This window comes from Penicillium verrucosum (assembly GCF_028828655.1).
Source record: "Penicillium verrucosum strain IBT 35672 chromosome Unknown utg000001l_segment0_segment0, whole genome shotgun sequence".
NCBI classification, from domain to species: Eukaryota; Fungi; Ascomycota; class Eurotiomycetes; order Eurotiales; family Aspergillaceae; genus Penicillium; species Penicillium verrucosum.
The window spans coordinates 13,711,357-13,736,305 of NW_026643210.1; the positions used below are offsets into that span (position 1 = coordinate 13,711,357).

Sequence of the window (24,949 nt, forward strand, 5' to 3'; positions counted from 1 at the left end):
CTGGTGGACCTCAACTCTCTTGAGTTCATGTCATATATCTGGATATTTTGGTTTGTTTTCTTAAATGATACCTAGCCTTTTGTAAACAATCATTAAAAGCCATACATTTTGATTTACAATGGTTTCAAATAAAATCTTCTAACCGGCAGAATATTATATAATCACAGTGGTGTGGGGCAGGGGTGTTAACACTTTTGAACAGTCACTGTAGGTTACGTGACAGCGTAATGGGGCGCTAAACCCGTCGGAGTTGCATTTAGCCGACGATAAGGTTGACACCAGCCTTATCTTCCCGTGATAATTACGATAAGATGATAGCCACATCTTTCGGAGTCGCATTCTCTCCTCTTGTCAACTCTCCATTGTGGCGACAGGATAGGCTGTGGTTTTCAAAATGAGCGTGGTTGTGGAAGATATCGTATTACCAGGTATTTAATCGTGTTTGCTGATTGTCTTGACGAAATTGAAGCCCTGACATCCATTCTTATCCTAGACCCGACCCTCGAGTCTCTATACCCCATCTTCCAACAATGCGATGACCGTCCCACCAAGCGGCGCAAGACTACTAAAGGGGGCAAAAGGAGCCTGACGAAAGAAAATGGGGTAACAGCTACGGGAATCCCTCTGGGCTACATTCCATTAGCACGGTTGACAATGCGCATAGTAGGTTGCCACTGGTATCCCGCTTTAGGGCAAAACGACTGATCTATTACCCTCTGCAGAAACCCTCGAATACGAACACGCGCCAATTTACAAGGCCGCACGACCCAACTCTCTCCGCCTCCCGCGTTCCTATACTCCTAGATGTTCGAAGCGTTCATTTTCTCGACGATGATCTGAACAACACGCCACAACCAGACTCGGCCAATGGCGACCCCAATCGTATGGAACTGGAAATATCTAGTCTCGACGAAGAAGAATTGCTGATATATCCGTGCGAGGATCTGCGGCTATTTGATCTCCTTGAGCAACTTCAGGCCGCCAGTAAACTTCCTCACGTGGACCAGTTCTCCAATAATGAGCCTACAGCCTGCTACCAAGCGCACCTGTGTGCCTCGTCAGATGGAGAAACTTTTACTCTCGAGTCGGTTGTTCTTTGGAGCGATTCTATCGAGACCCCAGATTTGAACCGTTTGACGGGAGCAGACCTGGAAGCTTTTACAAGATACGTGCTGCAGGAAAAATGTGTTCGCCCATCGGCATTGACCAAATCACGCGAATATCGTGATAAAATGCTGGGAATACCCCAAGAATGGTCTCCCGGGGAGTTCTACAAGAATGTTCACGTCCCCAAGCTCACAGACAGTTCGACAAATGTCAAATGCCCCAATTTAGAATGCAAGCTATTCCCATTCCAGAGAAGAGCCGTTCGCTGGCTTTTACAAAGAGAAGGAAGAGAGGTCGGGCCAAATGGCGAGATTATGCCTATGGGGGAACTCCCCAAAAGTGACCTTCCAGCTTCTTTCAATTCTACGAAAGATGCTGATGGACGGACCTATTACTTCAGTTATCTTTTCATGATTCTGACAACAGACCTTTCTGGTTGGCACGATGCCGCAGCTAATCTGAAAGGCGGAATACTTGCAGAAGAAATGGGGCTGGGCAAGACAGTCGAAGTGATTGCGTTGATAAGCCTGAATAAGAGAGAATCGCAGCCCATCAAGGCTGATCCTGACGGGTTGAGACCTACTGGCGCCACTTTGATCATTACACCACCCGCGATTCTTGAGCAATGGAAACAACAGTTGAAAGAGCATGCTCCCACTCTCCGTGTTTATCATTACAATGGCATCAAACGTGGGAAAGAAACAACCGACGACGTGATTGTCGAAGAGCTTGCCGAATTCGATGTAGTTCTGACTACTTATAATGTCATCGCGAAAGAAATTCACTATACGGGTTCTACTCCGAAACGATCTCTACGTCACGAAAAGCGATTTGTACAGAGGAGGACACCGCTCGTTCGCCTCTCATGGTGGCGTGTATGTCTGGATGAAGCCCAGATGATAGAGAGTGGAGTCAGCAATGCGGCGAAAGTAGCTCGCTTGATCCCTCGAGAGATTGCTTGGGCTGTGACCGGCACTCCACTGCGCAGAAACATAGACGACCTGTTTGGCCTTCTTCTTTTCCTTCATTATGAGCCGTTCTGCTTTTCAGCCCCCTTGTGGAGAAGATTGTGTCTGTGTTTTGGGCCAGTCCTAGGCAAAATCATAAACACAATCGCTCTTCGGCACAGGAAAGGTCAGTTACTGGATGAGCTTCGCTTACCACCCCAAAAGCGCATCGTTATCACTACTCCCTTCACAGCTATAGAAGAACAGAAATACGCTCAGCTTTTCGAAGAAATGTGTGAAGAATGCGGGTTGAACGCCTTAGGAGCCCCCTTCGAGGCGACTGGGACCCCGAAGATCCTGTAATTGTCGATAAAATGCGTACTTGGTTGACGAGACTCCGCCAAACGTGCCTTCATTCCGAAATCATCAGCTATCACCGAATCCTAGGCACAGGCTCTGGTTCTTTGCGGACTGTGGCCCAAGTTCTGGAAGCCATGACCGTGGCCAACGAGGTGGCCATACGTACGGAAGAACGGTCGCTCCTTTTATCTCAACTTCGACGAGGCCAGCTTCTAGAAAATGCGAAACGTCGCCATGAAGCTCTCGCTCTTTGGCAGGAGGCATTGGATCAAGCCACTCAGCTTGTTGAAGACAGCAGAGAGCAACTTCGCCGACTGAATGCCAAAGGCGCTACCGGTGACAATAACGGGGCTACTCCAGGGATCATCGACCTGGATGGCGAGGATGAAGACGAGGATAAGGAGGATGAAAAGGAGGAAGAGGCAGATAATAACAGCCACCTCGGTCAGTGTCGACTAAAGCTTCGAGCTGCACTCGAGGTCCAGCATATTGCAGTGTTCTTCACTGCGAACGCGTATTACCAAATCAAGAGCGACCCAAATTTGACCCGGCCAGATTCGGATGAGTTCAAAGCGCTTGAGAAACGTGAAGAGGATGCTTATGAAGCTGCAAAAGTCATTCGCAAGGAGATGTTGACTGATATTTCCCGGAAAGTCGAGCGCCGCATGAAAGAAATCAAGATTAAGGCACGAGATAAAACATTCGCGGACATCCCGAAAATGAAACCCCATCTCTATAGCAAAGGAATCGAGTCATACAATCTGCTCAGCAAGTTTGAAGATTTCTGCGACGCTCTTAACAGGCATGCCGAGCAATACAAGGAATGGCGGGATATCATGGCCAGACTGGTCTCTCAGTCACTCATTGACCAGGAAGAAGAAGCAAAGCTGGAGGGTGATGAGTATGAGCGGTCAACAAAACATCAAGATGAGATGTATGTCTACATGGAGGCTTTGAGGGCAATTCACAGTGACCGTCATGACGCTCTCACTGGCCAGAAGAACACTCTCATTTCCCATGAAGTCAAGTCTGGAATTGTCCAGGCCGAAAGAGGCGAGGGGCCCTCTCCACAACTATTTCTCCAGATTATGGAAACTCGTAGTCAGGTTATGCCTGATCCTGATCTTGGATCGCTCCGCAACATTGTCAGTGAGCTTCGCAGACTTGTGGCATCGCTGGAGTGGCAAGCCGACGAGGGCAATTCGCGTGCTCGTGCTGAACATGAGATTGTCGAAATGGTCTTGAAAAACGCCGGTCAACTGATCGCTGAGCAACTGAAAGTATCAAACAAACTGAGCAAAGAAGTTCAAATTTTCCGCGACGCCATGAACAATCGACTGGAGTATTATCGTCACCTGCAGCAGATTTCGGATACGGTGGCCCCATACGACGAGGAAAATGTAGGCAAGCCACTAGATGAAACTGCTTTTACCCTGATGCTGGAGCGAGAGGGAGTCACCGAAGGAAAGATTGCATCTCTCAAATCCAAAGCAAGATATCTCATTTACCTGAGAGATGATACTAGCTCCGACAGTAACGCTCGAGAGTGCATTGTCTGCCGATCGACTTTCGAAGTTGGTGAGTATTGCTTTCTCTGGATGTATCGTTTACACGCAGACTGACCTCTCACGCAGGTGTGTTGACCGTGTGTGGTCACAAGTATTGCACTGACTGTTTGCGACTGTGGTGGGCTGCACACCAAAATTGCCCAATGTGCAAGAGGAAGTTGAAGCGTAATGACTTCCATCGGATCACATACAAGCCACAGGAGCTAGTTGTCCAAGAGGAAAAGACACCTGCCAAATTGGAACACGAAGGTCACTCTCAGAATGCGATTTACAGTGACATAAGCTCAGGTCACCTCAATGAGATCAAGAACATTGACTTGGAGGAATCTTACGGGACAAAAATCGATACTTTGGCCCGACACATCCTATGGCTACGGGAACACGACCCTGGCGCAAAGTCGATTATTTTCTCTCAATACGGAACCTTTCTGTCGCACTTACAGCTCGCATTCAGATCCCTTGGAATAGTTGCCACCAGTATTGACTCTCCGGATGGCATTGAGAAGTTCAAAACAGACCCGGCTGTAAGCTAACTGGACCCATCCCTCATTGAAAGGAATGCGCTGACGATTTCCAATGTAGATTGAGTGCTTTTGTTTGCATGGCAAAGCACAGTCATCCGGACTGAATTTGATCGTTGCAACCCATGTCTTTCTATGTGAGCCCCTAATCAACACGGCAATCGAGCTCCAGGTCATTGCTCGAGTGCATCGTATTGGCCAAAATCGACCAACAACAGTATGGATGTACCTTGTCTCTGGCACGGTGGAAGAATCCATATATGAGATCTCAGTAACCCGACGCCTGGCTCATATCATGGAGAAGGAGAAGCAAGTCAAAAAATCACTATTGGAATACCCTGCCGACAGCGATGGTGTTACTGAAGAGGCGATTGAATCTGCCAACTCGATGGAACTACAAGATGCCACTCTCACAACCCTGATGCAACGCGGCTCCGTGGGTGGAGAAATGGTAAAGAAGGACGACCTTTGGCAATGCATCTTTGGAAATACCAAGCAGAAAGATGGCGCTGATCTTTCAACTGAGGCAGAAAGGGAGGTTGGTCGGTTCTTGAGAGGTGAAGCTGCTGAGCAAAGAATGGAGGGTTGAGATATCGATATTTATTGTATTTTAGAACATGCTATGTCTTGTTACGACGTAGACTCAATGTTCGCTTGCTTATTCCCCCTTCTTTTCTTATTTCCTAGGTTATATATTGTAAACTCATCTATGTTGATGTCAGATAGTTATAGAGGGCCTGCCAAGAAAAGTGACTAATCACATAATGACTAATCAATGGACCACCTGGGCAGGTGCCCCCATACTGTTCACTTGATGGCGATGACGTGAGTGCAGTTGCCTATATCATTTCTTCCTTTATAAATCTGGTCATCTTGGTGTTTTTCTTTTGTGTCAATTTGATGCTTCGTTAGAATTGTCCCTTTGCAAAACACTTTCATCATGGCGGACTCACAGAGTCCTGAGGCTCGCGAGTTGAGCCTGATAGGCAAGGTGGAATTCAGAATTGCTATGGCAGACACGGACGAGAAGCTGCAGTCACTACTTGGAACGTATTTGCCTCCATTGTTGCTAAAGCTTGGGTCAGACAGCGTGGAGGTGCGCAACAAAATCATCTCGGTCTGCCAGCATGTCAACACCCGAGTCAAATCCCCCTCTATTCAGCTGCCCGTGGCAGCATTGTTGAAGCAGTTCAAGGAGCAAAATTCTCAATTGATCAGACATTTTGATCTTGTCTATGCTCAGCAAGGCATTGATCGCCTCGGCTCCGAAGCTAGAGTCGAAATCCTATTGCCCTTGCTCCAGGGTATCTCGAAGATCGGAACGTCACCCACTCAGGGTGCTATCGTATTTAATCTGGTTTTGCGTCTATTGCCACTTCTCAAGCTACCAGCAAAAGGCAGTGAAGAAGATCAGCGCCTGAAGGCCCGACTCGGTCTATCCGACGAAGATTCCAGCTTCTTGTCCTTGTGGCTCGCGAAATTGTTACTTCTTACCCCAGGCCCTAGGGACACTCCAACATGTCCCGGTCTATCTCCAGATGAGTATAGCTTCTTGAACAAGGGTGCCCCCGGAAACGAGACATGGAACCCTTCTACCGATGGAGGCTTGAATCTGACAGAGACGAAAGTCACCGCCCTTCGATTCATCGGAAGCGGTGCTTTTAAGGATCCACAACGATTCCTGCCTTCACTGATCGCTTCTGCTGATCCTAACTCTCGCCTTGCTGATCTGGGAGATGAGACCCTGAAGCGATTTACTGCGGATATTGAGAACCCTGATGTTGTGCAGGAGTTGTATGATTTGTATTTCGGCACTGGTGGTGCTCCCCCGGCGCGCTCTCCACTTCAAGTGAAGCTCCTCGTCTTTCTGGGGAAGTCCATCAAGGCTACTGCAGACCCCCAGCGAATAATGAGACTCATTGAAGATGGGCTCCTATCAGACTCGGCTAGATCCTCCCAGGGGCTGCAAGCATCGAAACTACGGACCCAGATTTTTACGTTTACTACTTGGGTCGTCCGCATGGGCACACCATCGGATCTCAACCAAATCGCGCCCAGACTAATTGCAGGACTGAGGGATTTTATTCAGTCTCAAGGATGGCCCAGTCCGGCAGCTAGTGGGCAAAAACTACCCACAACAGACCTCAGCTTGCGAGGTCTTGCCTACGAGAGCATCGGTATCATGGTCCCCAAGGTCGACTTTATGGCGCAAGCCGATGCTGTAGATAACTTTGAATTCGACCTGGTCCGATGGCTCTTTGCTTCCTTGAGTGCGGATGACTCTAGTCCTCAGATATTCGTCAGCATCGATCAGGCACTGGGAAGTATTCTCAATTCTTCGTTAGACAGCCACGACAAGACCTTCCAGGACCAGCTGCGACCATTCCTTGTTCGTCAGATGAGCATGCAGCCTGGCGATATTGATCCCGATACTGGTTACCGTGCTGTGCGAGGTGTTCAGTATGCCGCAGTTCGTTTTGCAAACCGATTCCTACCATTTAACGATGTGGTCGCCCGTTGGATCGATTTGATGGCCATTGCAAGAGGCCCAGAGAGACAACAAGAAATCGTTGAAGAAGGAAAGAAAGGTCTTCATCCTTACTGGTACCGGCTCCTCAATCCTGCCAAGGATGGGAAATGGTCAGCCTCATCGGCAGCTCCAGTTCGCGACGAATCCTGGTTCAACTTTCCAAAGTTCAATGAGGCTACTCGTTTCCTGCTTGGTTCAGGAGAACAAGAGGAACATTTGAATGTTCAGGCTTTGTCTGCATCCCAACTACTATCTGGTCCTTACAAAGGTTCATTCATGCCCGCCATCTCATTCCTCCGAAATACATTGCTTTGGGAGGCTTTCTCGGCCTCGGGGGTTGCCACAGGCCTAGAAGAAGATTGGGACTATAAACTAGAAGTGCTCCTCTCCACCAGCGTGGAGGCCCGTTCAGCCGTGAGAAAATACATCCGAGAGTCTGCGAAGGAGTCTGTTTTGGCATTTTTGTCTGGCACCCTTGAAGGTCTTGTAACTGGCGAGCGCGAAGGCCTGCGGCAGTGTGGTATTCATTTCGTCGAAATCTGCTCGCTATCACCCAATGACGTTGTTGAACATTTGGTCTCGCGCGTGACGTCCTTGATGGAGCCTATTTGCAGCAACAACCAAGATAACCAAGGTATTACTGCACGGGCATTTGGAATTCTGGTTTCGCATCCTGCCTTCTCGGAGGACCAACTGAAGAGTTTCATTACCCAGCTGACTGCTACCATTCAATCGTGGAATACTGCTGTTGGTCAAGAGGTCATGCGAGCTCGTGGGGCGATTTTGGCGCTCTCGTATTTGTTGAGTCGACTTGCGTACCGCGGCCTAGTGAACCGAGCTCCAGCAGCACAAACCAAGCAGTTTATCGAAACACTGTTTGATATTCTAGATGTTTCCCGGGATACTCTGCTTCAAAGGACTGCACAAGAGGCCATTGGACAGCTAAGTCTATCTGGCGTGCTGTCTCTTGATATTATCACAGAAGATGGCTGGAAGAAGATCCTGGAAAAGCTATCGCGCGACGCCAAAACCGAGAATCAAATCCCTATCAGCTCTCTGGGGCTGTTGACTATGACCTTTTCCCGGTCTGGCTCAGACAGTACCTTGTTCAGCGATTTCCTAAGTTCACTCTACAGTCTGCATGAAATCCGCAGTCCCGAAGTTCAGTTCACGGTAGGCGAGGCCTTGAGCAATGTCGCTGTTGACTGGGATTCTCGGGCGCTTATCCAAGAGTTCGACATCGATGCAGAGTTCCCTCGCTCAGACGCCCCGCGCTCAGTGTTTACAGTCATCTGTGACAAGGTCATTGCCGATTGCATTGCGCCCAAGCCATCTCTGCGGAAGGCGTCTGCAATCTGGCTGTTGTCGCTGGTTAAGAACTGCGGTCACCTGCAGGAGATGCAGGAGCGGCTGCGTAAGTGCCAAGCTACTTTCAGTAGCCTTCTTGGAAATCGGGACGAGGTGGTGCAGGAAACTGGAGCGCACGGACTCAGCCTTGTATATGAGATCGGCGACCAATCCCTGAAGGATGATTTGGTCCAAGATTTGGTCGAGTCATTCACCTCAACTGGTCCCAATCTCGGAGGTGGCAAGATTGAGGCTGACACACAGCTATTTGAGCCTGGGGCCCTCCCCACTGGTGAAGGATCGTCTGTCAATACCTACAAGGATATCATGAACCTGGCTGCCGAGGCGGGTGACCCCACTCTGGTTTACCGGTTTATGTCCTTGGCTTCAAACAATGCTATTTGGACAAACCGTGCGGCGTTTGGCCGCTTCGGAATCAGCAGCATCTTCTCTGATTCTAGTGTCGATGGCTATCTAGCGAAGAACCCCAAGATTTACCCCAAGCTTTTCCGTTACCGGTTCGATCCTAACCCGAACGTGCAAAGATCTATGAACACCATCTGGCAAGCACTAGTTAAAGACCCTACCGTTGTCATTGATACTCACTTTGATGATATCATGCAGGATCTACTCAAGAGCGTTCTAGCTGGTCGAGAATGGCGTGTTCGGCAAGCAAGTTGTGCTGCCGTGGCAGACTTGATTCAAGGTCGCCGCCCGGAGAAGTATGCCCAGTATCTCGATGAGATCTACAGCAAGGCCTTCAAACTACTGGATGATATCAAGGAATCTGTCCGCACTGCCGCGCTGAAGCTCTGTCAAACCATTACCAATTCAGTCATCCGCACACTCGAGACGAGCGGCTCGGAGAAGCGCGCAGGTACTTTACTTAAAAGTGCGATCCCCTTCCTTCTGAGCGATAAGGGACTGGATTCCAGCGTGGAAGAAGTGCAAGGATACGCAATTGGAGCTCTTATCTCAATGATCAAGAAGAGCCCTGGCAGCTTATTGCGCCCTCATGTTCCCAATATGCTGGAGAAATTCCTGAGTGCTCTCAGCTCCCTGGAGCCACAGGCTGTCAACTATGTCCACCTCAATGCCGACAAATATGGTCTCACTGGTCAAGAGATTGACAAAATGCGTCTGTCCAGCATCCGCACATCCCCCATGATGGAGGTGATTGAGCGGCATCTGATTGACAACTTGGATGAAACCAATCTCGATGAACTGGCACATAGACTCGAAGATGTGCTTCGGTCGGCCGTGGGCCTGCCATCGAAGGTGGGTTGCAGCCGAGTTCTGGTGCTGCTTAGTATGAAAACCTTGCTCTTCCGCCCGTACGCGGACCGATTTATCCAAATCCTGACCAAGTACGTGGTGGACCGAAACGACACGGTCAGTGCCTCGTACTGCTCATCCATGGGTTATCTGCTGCGGCTCGCTTCGGACGATCGGGTTCTCAGGACCTTTGACTACGCCAAAAACCTCTACCTGACAGCTGAGGATGCCACACCACGAGTGATCTCCGGCGAGATCCTATACTCGGCGTCCAAACTGTCCAACGATCGGTTCATGGCATTTGCGGCGAGCGCGTTGCCGTTCGTCTTTGTGTGTAAGCACGATGGCGACGAACATGTGAAAGAGCAGTTTGAGAAGACATGGCAGGATAACGTCGGTGGATCGCGTGCCGTATCACTTTACATTCGCGAGATTGTGGGACTCGTTTCGGACAATTTGGACTCTCCCCGCTGGGCTATCAAGCACACGGCGGCACGGGCAATGGCACAAGCAGTTTTATCGCTTGACGCAGAGATTGACCTTCCGACGGCTCAATTGATTTGGCCGGTATTGGAGCGCGCTCTGGCGGGGAAGACGTGGGAAGGTAAAGAAGTGGTGCTTAAGGCACTAGTGAAATTCAGTGGGCAAGCTCAGAAGTTGTGGCAAGCCAATGAGGAGTTGAGGAACCTAATGAAGGTATGGGCTGACATGTCGCCCCTGATTATTTCTCGATTACGGGGCAACGGATTCGAACTATGCAATTGAGGCTAACGCATGTCAGACTATCACGGTTCGTGAAGCCAAGCGGGCTAACGTACTCTACCGGCCGCATGGGCTGCGAGCAATGGGCGAGATCGCACAGGCCCGCAAGGACCTCAATTTCATGCCGGATGCATTAAAGATTATTCCGGGGGTGGTGGAAGAGTTGGAAGACCAGGACCAAGACCAGATGGAGATAGACTCGAGGAATGGGCGCGGCTCGACCGAAGATGACACCCTTGCGGCGTGTGTACAATGTCTCCTGCAATGTTTCAACCCCACCGCCGGTTCGGGTGAAGGTCAGTTTAAATCACCCCCCCCTAAATCCCCCTAAATTCCCTAAATTACCCTCAAATTGTGGGAGACCCCTAGCGTCACGCCTTGCTAACACTAACCACAGTGCTGGGAAAGTACGTGGAACAGGTGACCGGTCCGCTGGCTCATGTCCTCCACCAAGGTGGACGACAGGTCGTGAGCACGGGCTACGATGAGCTCCGGGCGTTCTTTACACGAGTGGATCAGTGGACCGTTTCACCGGATGCCTCCGGTGAACAAATGGCTGCACCCTTGACTGCCCTGGCGGACAAAATTCTCACGGGGGAAGTCGACGGGTCTGTTGAGGCCATCCGCAAGGGTCGTGCAGAGGCCATTCTAGCGTACCTGAAACTATGTCCGCATGCCCAAGCGGGTGTGCCTGACACACTTATGGTCCGAGTTCGTGAGTGGAGGACCAGTGAGCGATCCGGACCAGTCCAGCGTTTACTGGACGAAGCCTTAGCTCTCCCGAATTAAGAAACCCACGTGGTTTAGCATTTTTTTTATTTATTATTATTACCTCGGTATTATATACTCCAGGGTCGATCATGAAGGATGCTTATTTCTTATTTTTCTTTTTTTGGACAGGAGTCGTTACGAGGGTATAACAATCGTACCAATAAGAAGTCTTCGAGGAGAAGAAGAGAAAGCCATCGAGATGAGTTAAATTCCTGTGCCAAAATGGCTCCCAGTTCTGCGCCACTCGCTTAAATCTCGGCCAAGTCCGCTTAGAATGCGGAGAGTCCCCAAAATATCCAAAAATGTCCAAAAATGTCCAAACTTGGCCCAAAATAGCCCAAAATAGCCCAAAGGGTGTGATCCAGTCGATCCAGACCGGGGTCCCGGCCGATCGAGACTTTGGTTAGTTTCCCCCAGATGTGTCTTATGTTCCAAGGTTGTAGATTCCTAATTGAGTCCATGCTTCGGGATATTAAGTGGCTTCAGCCAGCCCCTGTTCTTTTCCTCTCTCTCTCTCTCTCTCTCTGTCGGACAACCCTCTTCTTTCGTGCTAAGAGTAATTATAGTAACTTCCAAGATTGGTCCACATGTACCACATGGTTGTTGGCATCTGTATGCCATTTGAGGTCTTTTTTTTTTTTTTCTTTTTTTTTTTCCTTTTTTCCCTTGTTTTTTGAGTTTTTTTTCTTCTTCTATTTTCTCTCCCTTTCGCTTTTTTTCCCCTTAGCTTTACTCCGTATATAGTCTTTATGATGAATATATATAAATATAAAATAATAATAATACAATTCTATTTTCTCCTAATTCCCGCCACCCGCTCAGAATACTGCGCCCATGAACCTATGCCTTTTGTTCTGAGAATATACATCTAGCCTTTCCTTTCTCTTTTCCCCCTCTATCTTCAATCTTACTATACCTCTTCCCCTATATTCTATATTCTTCTAGCTCTCTTTCTTCTTTCTCTCGCACAATTGAACCATTAATATACTTATACTGTACAGAGTACCCTAGTAAGTGTGTTCCAATTCAGTCCACTGTACATTACTGACCATAACACACAGCCTTATGACGGCAACCAGTCTGGTCATGCAAAACAGACGGAGCAAAGTCTCTGGGAAACCTCCTCTGCGGTTACCCATCATTGCCCCCAAGGAAGATCTTTTCGATGCCTTGGCCAAGTCCGAAAAGGCATTGATCGCTCCACCGCGCATCCGTTTGCCTCCACGATCTCGTACCGGTTGTTGGTAAGTGATCGTCTCTATATTTTGACTATCCCCCAATTCCAAGCTTATTCTTTCTAGGACATGCCGAGTGAGTTTTTTTTTTTTTTTTTTTTTTTTTTTTGATGCTTTTCCTCAAACCAAAAGAAAAAACAGTTGATTAATTGGTTTTTCTTTCTTCTTTTTCTTTTTCTAGAGTCGAAAGGGTAAGTCACTCACTCACGGAGTACAGAACTTCCAAAGTCCAATTCCATGATTAACACACATTCTCCAGTCAAATGTGATGAAGGACACCCGCAATGTAATGTATGCATTCTTCACGCTTTAATTTCCACACACATTCACTTATACTTCTTGACAGCAATGTACACGTCTAGGCCATACTTGCGATTATCGCCCTCGGCTAGCCTTTCGCGACGATACCCCTCGTATCATGGGCCGTATGGCCGATGTCAAGACAAATGGCCATGTCGTTTGGGATCGTAAGCACCTTTTTTTTTTTTTTCTAAAGGAATGGATTTCCTTTTCTTTTTCTTTTTTAAGTACTAACTAGAATAGTCACTTCGCCGAGTTCCAATGATGAGAGAACCGATTATTTCTCGTCCGGAGATTTACTGCCGCCCTTTTCTCTGCTCACTTCGGACGAAGAACGCGAAAAGAAAGCAGAGGCCTTTAGTCCCGGCACGTACCATGTCGTCATGACACCAGACAGTTTCTCCTCGTTACCAGAATATGCAGACGATGCAATTGAGAAAGCTAGATCAAATCTCAGCGAGTGTAGGAGCTCGGTGGCCAGTAGCCCCACGAGCGCGGCCAAGGGCGACTCCAGTGTCACAATCAAAGATCCCAATGTGGTAATTTTGAAGACTTTCGAAGATGCTACGAGGCGCTCGCCGTCAAATGGGAAGATCTCGAGGACGCCAACATCGGAGATCTCGGATCCTTTCTGCAATCTGTCTCTCTCGCCAATTTTCACTTCACTTCCTTCGCCCGATGTCAAGGTAGAGGAAATGACTTTCTTGGATCCGCGTCTTGATCAGCAAAGTCAGGATTCTACGGTCTTTTCTCATTTCCGTCAGGTCGTATGGCGGCAGTTGTTCCCTCATGACCATAGGCTGGATGATTCTTCTGGATCTGATAGTCATTTTATGACTCTTAGCATGGACTTCCTAGAGCAGGAAGCCACTCGTTTCCCTCCTGTAGGTATTGCCGTTATTTAGTCCATCTCATGTCCGTGCTAACAAGAACCACACAGCTTTCCCACGCTATGATGGCTGTATCAGCCCTCAGTCTCTCGCACAGCCGCACAGGTCACAATGTCGATGCGCTACAATATTATCAGCAAGCTTTTCCCTCGCTCCAAGTCAGCCTACGGAATAACGATGATCTTGTTTCGGACGGACTGTTCCTCACTCACTTCCTACTTCTAATCTACGAGGTAAGAGGTGCCAATTCCCAATTCACATGGTCTATATACTTAAATTCTATAGATCGCAGCCGCCGAACCACACGGCTCGAACCTCTGGTCTCACCATATCTCCCGTCTCCTTCACATCGCCTTCCTTCGACGGGCCAAGTACGGCCAGGAACCCCACCCATTTATCCTCTGGTGGGTGTGCCACATTGACTTGTACGCCCTGTTCAGTGGAGCAGGGACAGGAGAGTTTGTACAAGCTGTCATCGACCACCAGATGCTCCCAGGCTCTGAATGTCTTCTCTATCCTTCTGCCCCAGAGGGCTACAGTGTGATTTACTCCGACGAGCATGAGAGCTTACCGGTAATCATGCGTCTATACCACGACACATTCCGGCTCGCCGCTCAACTTGGCTTCTTAGCTACTCGGCTTCGTCACGATAAACAGAACGTGCCTTTTGAAGAGTTCGATAAGAGATCCCAGGAATTAAATGATTTGCGTCAGGCTTTTGGGAGATTGTGGGAATCACCCGATGTCGCATTCTTACATCAACACCAGGATAACCTCCCACGACGGTCTCGGGAAACCATGCAGCAGGTCAGTTATTTCCCCTTTCAATGTTCATATCTATTCAAAAAAGAAGAGAAGAAAAAAAGCTAACTCCTTCTAGTCCGCCACACTATATCATGTTTGTCAACTATTCTCCTATAGCAGCATGTGGCCCGGACAACGTGTCGAGTCGGACTTCTCCCCAGACGGCGAAATCGACCACCACGTCACAGAGATCCTACGCTTAGCCGAGCGAACTACACACACTCGACGCGCTGATCGACACTTCCTCGTCTTCCCCTTATTCCTAGCAGGTGCCACGGCATCAGCTAGTGGATTGAAGATGATGGCGATGGAATTAATGACTAGCATGGAAGACGAGGAAGACGGCATGGGCCGCAATGCAGCAACGACTCGTGCTATTCTTCAGATTGTCTATGAGCGGCAGTTGGAGCGACTCATGCATGTGGGTCATACATTTGATGTGGATTGGTCTGACCTGATGGCTCAGGAGGGACTTCAGATGGTCAATTTTGGGTTTTGATTGGATATTTTTTTATGAGCATTGGCGCTTACTAGGGCATATTTATATTTTTGGGACTAAGGTTGTATGTTAGCATGATTGACGATGGATATGGGTTGGATGGGTTGGATGTATAAAAATGAATATGTGGGATTTAATCTTGATCCTCTTGATCCATGGAACTGCTCGGGCCGAGCCATAGATTAGAATGTAAACAGTGATCTACTACATTTGCAATGTTTTACTATTCTACCTAGGTATGCTGTAGTCCATATAGATCAGTTAAGTCTATGCCAGTTCTTGCTAATTCTTGCTAGCGTGTAATACATATACCACTATCCCACTACATAGCTATACCACTTATACCATTATATCATACATAGAGAGAGAGAGATCCTGTAATTAGTATAAAATATAGTACTCAGCTGTTACTAGGGGTACATCTAGCCGCTATAATGTAGTACTATATAGTATATATAATATGCAGGCCCCAAGGCAGCAACTTGTGATGATTCTCGTCACCTGCGGGGTCGGCGTCTCGCCCTTGGCGGCTACAGAACAAATCTTCCTAAACTTCTTCACCTTTTCATTTTTTCCTTTTTCTTTTTACTCCCGGACAATTTCTATGAATAGATGAAATAGCCCTGGAGTTTTTCCCGTCTCTGCCCCGCACCCCCAACGATCTTCGCGCTTATCTCCGTAATTGGGAGTACCTCGCATTCTGCTGTGGCTAAATTCTATCTTTCTGCAGCTTCAAGCCCAGCCCTAATTGCTCAAGAAAACATGAGTAGCAGCAGTCGTGCTCTCCATCCAGAGGAGCTTTTTCTCAACGACCGCCCAGCAAGACAAGAATCACCCACCATCGGCCCTCTCCGTATCAACAAACGGGACTCGTCATCTCCAGCGTCGGCCGCGGGCTCCAGTCCCCCACCAAACGCCCCGCTACCGTACCCGGATGACCGTCAACGTCCCCAGATGCACACCTCGAGTTCGAACGAGCGATATCACGACAACATTAGATACGGGTCTCCGCCAGCTGGTCCTGGCTCTGGCTCTGGCTCCGTGAGTCCAAATGAATACCCAACAGCGCTCCGGCCGCGGGACGGCCGCGAGCCCCGAGTCGCAACATTAGCCGAAAGAAGAGGTGCAGCCCCAAAGCCACTGCCCGAATCTCCTAGCTATGATGCGCCAGATCGCGAGGCCATGGCTGCTAGACCGTACCCTCGACCCCCGGCCAGTCTACCACCGGGCCCACCAGAGCCACCAGCAAACACAAGTCAATACGATTACCGTCAACAATACTACCCACCCCCGCAACGCCAAAGCTCAACCTCTGCTGCCCGTCCCCCATCAAGTCTGCAGCCCCAACAAGGCCCGCTCAATCGCATCAGTTCCACATCGACAACCCGTGCCCAGCGTGGCTCGCCTCCACCACCTGAGACTCCTATCATCGGGCCAGGGCAGCAGCCTACCTCAGATATCGAGGCCCGATATGCCGCTGCTGGTATCGCCGGTACTGGGACCCTGCAGGGTATCCAGTCGCATAACGTCGCGGCGCAGAGACGAGCTGAGCAGTACTCTGGTCAGCAGCCGACTTTCCCACAACCGCAGCAGCAGCAGCCGCCGCCGCGCCCGTGGACTCCGACTGAGCAGCCTGGTTCGCAACCTCATGGGCCTCCTACGGTTTATCAGGGTGATGAGGTTGTCAGTGATGATACTCAGCAGCCTGCTGCGCATCCTGGTCAATACGGTAGTCCGCCGCCTCAGATGCCGGGGTCTTACGGTAGCCCACCGCCTCAGACTCATCCTGGACAGTACGGTAGCCCAGCACCCCAAGCCCATCCGGGTCAATATAGTAGCCCGCCGCCTCAGGCTCATCCGGGTCAATATAGTAGCCCGCCGCCCCAGGCTCATCCGGGTCAATATAGCAGCCCGCCGCCCCAGGCTCATCCTACCCAGTACAGTGGATCCCCCTCCCAAATGCACCCTGCATCTGGGCTACAGCAGCAGCAGCAAGAACAGCTAGGAAGAGTTCCCACTAACCCCCTGGAACAAGATATGGACCGGATGCGCCTCAGCTCCTCCCCTCCACCAGCCTACTCAAGTGTATCCGGTCCTTCTACTTCAAATGGGTATCCCAATGAAAAGCAAAGCGGTGCTGCAGCTGCTGGAGCTGGAGCCGCAATGATGCACCCGGCTTTAATAAATCAACCCAATCCTGCTACAAAAGCACCTTCCCCTGCACCAGCAGTATCACCGCAGGACCATCCCGCTTTTGCGAATGACCAGAGACAGCAACAACAGCAGCAGCAGCAACAGCAAACAGGGCAATCTACACAGGCGTCTGTTGCGAATGACTTGTCCGGTTTCCACCATCAGACAATCCAGGTGACTTCTCCGGGACCCTCTGCTGGTGCAGGTCCAGCATCTCCACCACCTCTTCCGGAGGGGTGGATTGCCCATATGGATCCAAGCTCAGGACAGTATTACTATATCCACTTGCCCACGCAGTCAACTCAGTGGGAGTTCCCGAAGGGACCTACGCCGCTTAATCTCAACGACACACCCTTGTCCCCGGTGGGAAGTGTGTATAGCGCCCACCCGCTAGTTTCTCCGGGCCTGTCGGCTTTCGGGAAACCCATGGCGTCGCCGGGTGTGCCTCTGACCCCTGGTTTCGAAAGCCTACAGTCTCCCATAGTGTCTGGATTCTCTGGTCCTCCCCCGAGCAGTGGAATGGATCTATACAAGAACACCCCAACCAACGGTGTCTACTTTGGACCTTATCTGCGTTATACCAACATGGACCTGGAGCGTGGGATCTGGATGGGATCTATCCTGCTTGTGACAGACGCCGCACAGCCACCCACGATTCACATGCACCAGAGTCTAGACCTGTCTCCAAACCCAAGACAATTGAAGGCAGTCAACATTGCCGCGCATCAACGCTGGACATTCTACAAATATGAGATTGAGCTTCAGATGGACGATGCGGGTCCTGCAAAATGGACATACGCCATCACCTCGCACCTTGGCTGCACTCGTTACGAGTTCCTTGTCGCTGGTCGACACGAGACTAACTGGAGGTTTATTGCTACCTCTGGAAATGACTTCTCGCTCAACGTCAATGCTGGTGAGCGGGCTCGTCTGGGTGGTGTCGGTTATATGTGGAAAGATATCATGCAAAAGCACAATGAAATCGGAGGTTTCCACACCCAGTTATGTCTTGGTGGTCAGATCTATGCGGATCGGATGTGGAAAGAGATTCCGTCTCTCAAGCAGTGGTTGACTATCAGCGGGAAAGAGGCTAGAAAGAACGCTCCTTGGACAGCGGCTAACCAGCAGGATGTTTCTTATGCATACTTCCATTATTATACCAGCCACTTCGATCAACCCCACATCAGGGAGTCATTTGCGCAGATTCCTTATGTCTGCCAGATTGATGATCATGATATGTGAGTCGTCCGTACAACAACAGTCAACAAGCAGTACTAACATACATGCACAGATTCGATGGATTCGGCTCTTATCCCGAACATATGCAGTTCTCCAACATGTTCAAGAACATCGGTCGCATTGGCATCGAGATGTACCTCCTCTTCCAGCATCACACAACTCTCGACATCCTCCGCAACGTAAACAACGACACAGACCTCTTCACTATAACCGGCACAGGCTGGCACTATGTCAAATACCTAGGTCCCGGCGTCGTCGTCGTTGGTCCAGATTGCCGCTCGGAAAGAAACCCACATCAGGTCATGGCCGGTCCCACGTACCAAGGTCTCTTCCCTAAGATTGCAATGCTACCACCCAGCGTCCAACACTGTCTCTGGATGGTCGCCGTGCCACCCATCTACCCCCGCCTAGAGACGGCAGAACACATCGTCCAAACCGTCGCAACCGGAAAGCGAGCCGTGACCGGCGCATACAATGTGCTAGGCAAGGTAACCAGCTCCGTAGCCGGCGTAGTCGGCGCTAAAGACTTCGTCGGCTCAGGCTTCGACTCTGTGAAGCGAGCCGTAGGCAAATCCGGGTTGATGGGCGGTATACTGAGTCCATTTGGCGAGTTCAGCTCGATGGACGAGCTACGCGACCAATGGACACACGAGTCGAAGGTTCGTCTTTCCCCCTACCTACCCCTACCTACCCTCCAATTACACAACTCCAACCATACTGACGACCCAAACCAGGATCTCGAACGAACATACCTCATCCGCACCCTCCAAGGCATAGCACACCAAAAATCAATCCGAATGACCTTCCTCTCCGGCGCCGTCAACGTCTGCGGCGCAGGGCTCGTCCACGACCCCTCAAACCCCTCAGACCACAAGACAATGTACCAACTCATCGCCTCGTCCGTCGTCAACACCCCACCGCCCTCGTACGTCATCAAACTCCTGCACAGCCACAGTAAACCTCTCTACGTCCCCTCCAATGGCCACAGATCCTCCGGCCAGGTGAGCGATACCAAGGAAGATATGATGGAGATCTTCCAGACAGATGTCAACGGCCAGCCTCGTGAGTACCGGAAGCTCATGGCGCGTAGGAACTACGTTGCTATTGTGGCCTATGACCCCGAGACGGTTAATCCCTCTTATGGACATATACCCTCTGGAGCTAGTAAATTGAGTCTTGCGGCCGACTTTATGGTGCAGGGGGATGGGGCACTTGGAAATGTGGTTAAGTTTGGGCCGGTTATTGTGCCGAGTTTGGATCATGGACGGTGATTGATGGTGATGATTTGTTTGTCGTTTGGTTGAGATGTTTGTTTTTTTCTTTGCACAACATTCTTATTTGTATTTGCTATTCCTTGATGGTTTTGTTTGTGTTTGAATTCATGCTTTTTGGCGTGTTTGCATATCTGCTGGCTTTCTTCTTCCCTACCACCCTCCTAGCCTGTTTCATTATATTGAGACAATTACACCACTGTTCTAACTTGATTATTGGTTCGACTTCCAATTCCTTTGAAGTAACCTCCTAGAAATAGAATGATAGATATCATATCGGAAGAACATGACTTCTCGTAAAGCAAGGTACATGATAATGTACACAATGGGGTATCCCGGGTATATCAATCGTGAAAACATCAGCCAACGCCAGTAATACTCTATCCAGTTGGATCTCCCCAGGAACACAAAGCCCAATCCGCAAAAAGTAATCCCGATGAGCATAAAACAGTTCCCAGAGCCGATATCTCGCAGGTATAAGAGACCAATCCCACCGGAGAGACGATAGTTTATCCTCGCAACCAGCAATATCTGAATCTGAAATCTCACGGCCCAAGACAGCCTGCTCCTTAGACACATCACCACCACCACTACCACTCGACCGACACCCCTCCCCGCTAGAAGCAGAACCAGCCAATCCAACAGGAATATTCAAATCCCGATACAACTCAACCAAAACCCCCTCACCCCCATCACCCGCAATACACCCAGCATCCTCCACACCAGAACAATGAACCACATCCTCTCTCCGCGGCGGCAACTCCCCCTCATAATAAAAACCTCCCCAGAATGAGGTCGATATCCCCACTCAGCAAGCGGCAACATAGGAACCGGATCCCCGATATGCGTGACACGACGGAACCGCTGACCCCCCTGTAGCGGTGGAATCGATACGGCATCCCCGAGTCCGAACTGTTCGTCGAGGAATGCCGCGAACGCCGCGTTCCCGATCATCGGTTCCCCGAACGTCGTCACTGTTGCATCCCAGCCCTTCAGACGCATCTCTAGTCCTGCTAGTGCGGCGATAGCACCGCCGAGGGAATGGCCTACTAGCGTTATGGCGTAATCTGGGTACTTTTGGCGTAGGACGGAGATGACGGGGAGTATTTCTGTTCGAGTGTGGAGCCATGAGCGTAGGAAGCCCGCGTGGACGGTGCAGTTTTCGCAGTGCGGGCTTGCGGGGATTGGGGTTGTGGTTGTGGTGTTTTCGTCTGGGTCTGGGTAGGGGATGTAGGTTTGGGGATAGGCGGAGAGGTCGATTATTGTGTTTGTTATTGAGTAAGTGCCGCGGAAGGCGATGATTATTTGTTTGGCGGTGGGGGTGTGGGAGAGGGCTATGTAGCCGCATGAGTCGGAGAGGAGGACGCCTGTGTTCCAGGTCTGCGGGGTGAGTTGGGTTAGTGTCTTGTCTAGCGGAGATGAGGGCTTGTAGGTGACTCACAGTTACTAGTTCTAGATCTGGGAAATCTATGCAGCGGCTGAGACACTGGAATGGTTGATGTACTCCTGTTGTTCCAACGCAGTATGAAATATCCACTAGTCGGGATAACTCTTCCAGGGAGTTGAATAGATCAGTTGATACATGCTTCTTGGTCTGGGCTGTGGTGAAGCTCAGGAAACAGATGCACAATAGTAGAGGGAGAAATAAAATGCTAGCCATGGTGTAACATACTGATTTGTGTAGGAGGGAAGATATAAGTGCATCTTTTAAAGGATGAGAGCAAGATCTTGTGATGCGGAGATGTGACTGGAATCCGGGGTAACCCTATTATGTCATCGACTTCCTCATTGGTCGGTTTATGTCGATCTTGGGAAGGTACTACCCGAGTATGTACAAGTATGTAACTAGTTACATGGGTCTACAACTACAACAACGCACAAGAATGCAATAACCTTGCAACCTGAATAGTTACGAGGAACTGGAATGTACTTGAAGAATTCTATCCAATACGATATGCATGCTGACCATGAACTAAGGCGTGAATTAAAAGGTAATTCAGATCAGGCGGTCCAAATGACAACACGGCCATCGACACCGCTCGCTATGACAATATGTTAGTCTATGGTGGGTCGAAAGTTTTCGGGAAGGTGATCTTACTGCTGAAGGAGCTCACAGCCCCGTTGGCTTCTTCGTGGGCCCGGATGGTGTGCACAGTGTTCTGGTGGGTAGACTTGAGCTTGGTGTCCGCCTGGGCCTGGCCCTTGAGATCCATCTGCCGGAACATGTTCAAAGCAGACTCCTCGCGGACACCCCCGGCTTCACCAGCCTTTTTCTCCAGAGAGCCGGCAAGTTGCCATCCATTCTCATCGCCGTGGAAACGGAAGGGCTCACAGTCCTAGATACGGTTAGCACAAGCCGTTGTACTGCTGAAAAAACAAACAACTTACATGTCCAGCTGCAATAATCTCAGCCTCGCCGTTCCAGATAAGGCTGTTGAGGGGAAGCAAACGGGTAGCGATATTCAACATCGCGCGCGGGGGCTGTTCCGGAGCGCTGGGATACACGACAGTCACACTGCTATCGTGTCCAGTGAAGGCGAGCGCATTACCGCTAGGAGAGAAAGCAACACCCTGGATCCAACCAGCAGTATCATTAAGGTATTCGCCACAGATAGTGTTGAAAGGAAGGCGCTCTCCCCACGCACTAGGCTCCGGGCGGGTATCAATACCCTTGATGAAGCTCGAGAAGACTCGGGCATGAGAATCGGTTGATCCGGCTGCCAGCAGGACGGAGTTCGGGTGCCATGCCAGGGTTGTGATAGTACTGCGAATAGGTTTCTTGATGTGCTTCGAGATCCACCAGTCGTTCTCCTCCTCGAAGTAGCAGACTGCAATAACACGAGCGCCGGAGCCGACGGCGAACTTCTGCTCTGATGGGGACCAGCGCACAAAGGTTGCGGCACGGTTAATTCGGAGAAGGACTAGAGTCGGTTTCCATCCGGTGGGGGTTTGCTCCCAAACGTAGGCATTGCGGTCTATAGAGTGACCACCTGTTAGGTATTGTATATGGTATATAGTAAAAAGGACTTTGCTAAAACATACCCTGCGAGCAAGTGACAATTCGGCCACTGTTGGGAGCAATATCAACACTGGTGACGGTCTTCTCATGGCCCTTGAGCTCATCGCTCAGTGTAAACTTGTTGCCTGACTGTTGATACAGCTCCACATTGTTCTCTCGAGCGACAGCAAGTGTCTTCTTGTCGGATGAGAACGAGTGGTCTGCAATTGGTGCATGAAAGAGATGGTGAACCTCGGGGGTGGCCATATTGGATATAATAACGACAGGAGGGTCTCTCTACCGTCGTGCTTGTGTACTTAAGTTGTAGTTGCGGGACCAGGAGGGGAGCTGGATGATGACGGTGGCGCTTAGTAAGGGAGCACGTCACATGACCGAAAGCTACTTTTATGTCGAGGTTTTGAGTGGCCATGGACACAGCACGCGATTGAGCTTCACTTTCCCATACGCTATCCTATTTACTCCCTCAATCATACGACAGCTTCTCTACCATTTTTAATCATCTGAGAAATGGCTTCGAAATCATTGCCTGCCCGTGGTGGCCCTGACAGCAACGCCGTTACTACCGGCGCTCCCAACCAGACGTGAGCTTGCCCTTCCAAGTACACGAGACTGTCGCGCATTGGCGCTTACAATTTTTAGACTCTACTGCACAAATTTGCCCGACAAAAGAATTCAAAAACATGATCTCCGGACGGCACTCTATTACCTGTTCTCCACATATGGCACCGTTCTCGACGTTGTGGCCATGAAGACCGTCAAAATGCGAGGCCAAGCCCATATTGTATTCAAAGATGTCCAAGCTAGTACACAGGCACTGCGGGCTTTACAAGGATTCGAATTCTTCGGAAAACAGATGGTATGTAATTTATGTCCCTCTGTCGTCGCAAAACCCCCACTCATTCAATTGATGCCTAGAAAATTGTTTACGGCAAAGGATCATCGAATGTCATTTCCAAACTTCGCGGCACATACATTGCGCCAGTTGAAGCTGCCCCAGCTCCAGTCACAACTGATCTCCAAAAGTCTATCTTCGGTGCTCCCCCGGGCGCACTCCCTGCTCGACCCACCACCGATGTCAATGGAGAGGCTCATGGCTTGAAGCGACCACGCGAAGAGGAAAGCGACAACGAAGAGGCCCCGATGGATGAAGATAGCGATGTGCCTATGGAAGCTTCCTCCGATGAGGAGTAATCTAATGAGTGGGGCCCTGCTGGGGACTGAGAGAGATTTGAACTACTCACTTTGCATTTGATTTGATTTGATTTTTTTTTTATTCCCCAGCGTTTCCAGCATATGCGAGAGTATTGGCTGGTACTGTGCTAAGCGAAAAGCTCGCGTGGGACGTGCAGGTTCACGCAATGACCTACAAGGCCGAGCCAGATGAGGAGATATGATCCAGGAGTGACGCTCTGTGCGTCTGCAATGTTCGCCATGGCATTTGCGGTGTTGCATGGGTGGACAAAAAAGGCCGGGGCGCCAGAGTCAGGATGGTACTACAAGAAAAAACAACAAAAAGACATGAGCTCTTGTCACGAGGTTCGGAGAATGCACCTACACCCATACTAATCCCACCCATTACACCCACACTCTTCAATTCTTGCCTGTACTGTTCCGGCACGACATACTGGTAGACTTCGTCTAGTCCGAGTGGGCCGTGGTTGTGCCACCTGAGGCCGAAGTACAAGATGGGGACCTGATATGTGGGGGACAACAAGATGTCATAATCGATCTGTAAGCTGGATTGGGGTTTGGTGCGAACGAGAGCTTCCTGCGGTGAAGAGTTAGGACAAGTGGACATGTCCCTTGGGGGGGCTAGAACTCTACAGACCGGATCCTCGTCCTGTGAATCTTCAAGCTCCTCCAGCGCTGGGACTTCTGGGCTGGAGACATCGACATATTTTGTTATTCTGAGGCTGGTACCATCTGACTAGTTTCATCCAACCCATATGTTTCCCATCAGTTGTTCATTCCTTAATACATTGAATAAGGAACCAAATAAGGTTTAATGGTTCATGCGTAAATAAAGGGATACCTTTGTGAGCAGTCGAATGGCGGGCCAGCTAATATTTTGGGCTGAAGTGCATCGATCGGCAAGATCTTGACATGCACCCTCAAACTCCGACTGCACCAGGAAGGGAAACGTAGAGCAAGGTGCAGCCATGCGGCTGGAGCCTGGGAAGATGTCAACTACTCCGTGCGAAGTACCCGTGACCCCGGATGCAGACGCTCAGCTGTGAATGCGGTGTGGCCAAAGTATGGGGGTTTCGCAAGAGTAGGAGCACTTGACCTTGTTACTAGTCACTGTATGTCA

General features: G+C 49.9%; 8 protein-coding genes across 8 annotated transcripts; 5 read left to right on the plus strand and 3 right to left on the minus strand.

Annotated features, from left to right (window-relative positions):
- Window positions 1-394: 394 nt before the first annotated feature.
- N7516_005050 (uncharacterized protein) lies at window positions 395-5,092 on the plus strand (the record flags this gene model as incomplete). The annotated part of the gene is made up of 6 exons (XM_057217770.1): window positions 395-428; window positions 494-663; window positions 723-2,413; window positions 2,485-3,992; window positions 4,049-4,506; window positions 4,565-5,092. 6 exons carry the CDS (start codon window positions 395-397, stop codon window positions 5,090-5,092), a joined length of 4,389 nt encoding a protein of 1,462 aa, XP_057079653.1.
- Window positions 5,093-5,443: 351 nt separating this feature from the next.
- Window positions 5,444-11,206, plus strand: N7516_005051 (ECM29 family proteasome component; the record flags this gene model as incomplete). Its single annotated transcript, XM_057217771.1, has 3 exons — window positions 5,444-10,351; window positions 10,437-10,713; window positions 10,815-11,206. The coding sequence occupies 3 exons, from the start codon at window positions 5,444-5,446 to the stop codon at window positions 11,204-11,206; spliced, it is 5,577 nt and encodes a 1,858-aa protein (XP_057079654.1).
- A 948-nt stretch (window positions 11,207-12,154) lies between these two features.
- N7516_005052 (Zn(II)2Cys6 transcription factor) lies at window positions 12,155-14,916 on the plus strand (the record flags this gene model as incomplete). The annotated part of the gene is made up of 8 exons (XM_057217772.1): window positions 12,155-12,198; window positions 12,250-12,432; window positions 12,663-12,714; window positions 12,770-12,890; window positions 12,967-13,607; window positions 13,664-13,846; window positions 13,899-14,420; window positions 14,494-14,916. Exons 2-8 carry the CDS (start codon window positions 12,254-12,256, stop codon window positions 14,914-14,916), a joined length of 2,121 nt encoding a protein of 706 aa, XP_057079655.1. The 5' UTR covers window positions 12,155-12,198; window positions 12,250-12,253.
- A 762-nt stretch (window positions 14,917-15,678) lies between these two features.
- N7516_005053 (WW domain protein) lies at window positions 15,679-19,619 on the plus strand (the record flags this gene model as incomplete). The annotated part of the gene is made up of 3 exons (XM_057217773.1): window positions 15,679-18,347; window positions 18,401-19,007; window positions 19,083-19,619. 3 exons carry the CDS (start codon window positions 15,679-15,681, stop codon window positions 19,617-19,619), a joined length of 3,813 nt encoding a protein of 1,270 aa, XP_057079656.1.
- Window positions 19,620-20,270: 651 nt separating this feature from the next.
- Window positions 20,271-21,279, minus strand: N7516_005054 (lipase family protein; the record flags this gene model as incomplete). The annotated part of the gene is made up of 2 exons (XM_057217774.1): window positions 20,271-20,999; window positions 21,061-21,279. The coding sequence occupies 2 exons, from the start codon at window positions 21,277-21,279 to the stop codon at window positions 20,271-20,273; spliced, it is 948 nt and encodes a 315-aa protein (XP_057079657.1).
- Window positions 21,280-21,620: 341 nt separating this feature from the next.
- Window positions 21,621-22,884, minus strand: N7516_005055 (WD40 repeat domain-containing protein; the record flags this gene model as incomplete). Its single annotated transcript, XM_057217775.1, has 4 exons — window positions 21,621-21,661; window positions 21,718-21,955; window positions 22,008-22,594; window positions 22,662-22,884. 4 exons carry the CDS (start codon window positions 22,882-22,884, stop codon window positions 21,621-21,623), a joined length of 1,089 nt encoding a protein of 362 aa, XP_057079658.1.
- A 261-nt stretch (window positions 22,885-23,145) lies between these two features.
- On the plus strand, window positions 23,146-23,829 carry N7516_005056 (U2 snRNP complex subunit MSL1; the record flags this gene model as incomplete). The annotated part of the gene is made up of 3 exons (XM_057217776.1): window positions 23,146-23,219; window positions 23,278-23,494; window positions 23,554-23,829. 3 exons carry the CDS (start codon window positions 23,146-23,148, stop codon window positions 23,827-23,829), a joined length of 567 nt encoding a protein of 188 aa, XP_057079659.1.
- Window positions 23,830-23,957: 128 nt separating this feature from the next.
- N7516_005057 (ATG3/ATG10 family protein) lies at window positions 23,958-24,436 on the minus strand (the record flags this gene model as incomplete). The annotated part of the gene is made up of 2 exons (XM_057217777.1): window positions 23,958-24,131; window positions 24,194-24,436. 2 exons carry the CDS (start codon window positions 24,434-24,436, stop codon window positions 23,958-23,960), a joined length of 417 nt encoding a protein of 138 aa, XP_057079660.1.
- Window positions 24,437-24,949: the final 513 nt, after the last annotated feature.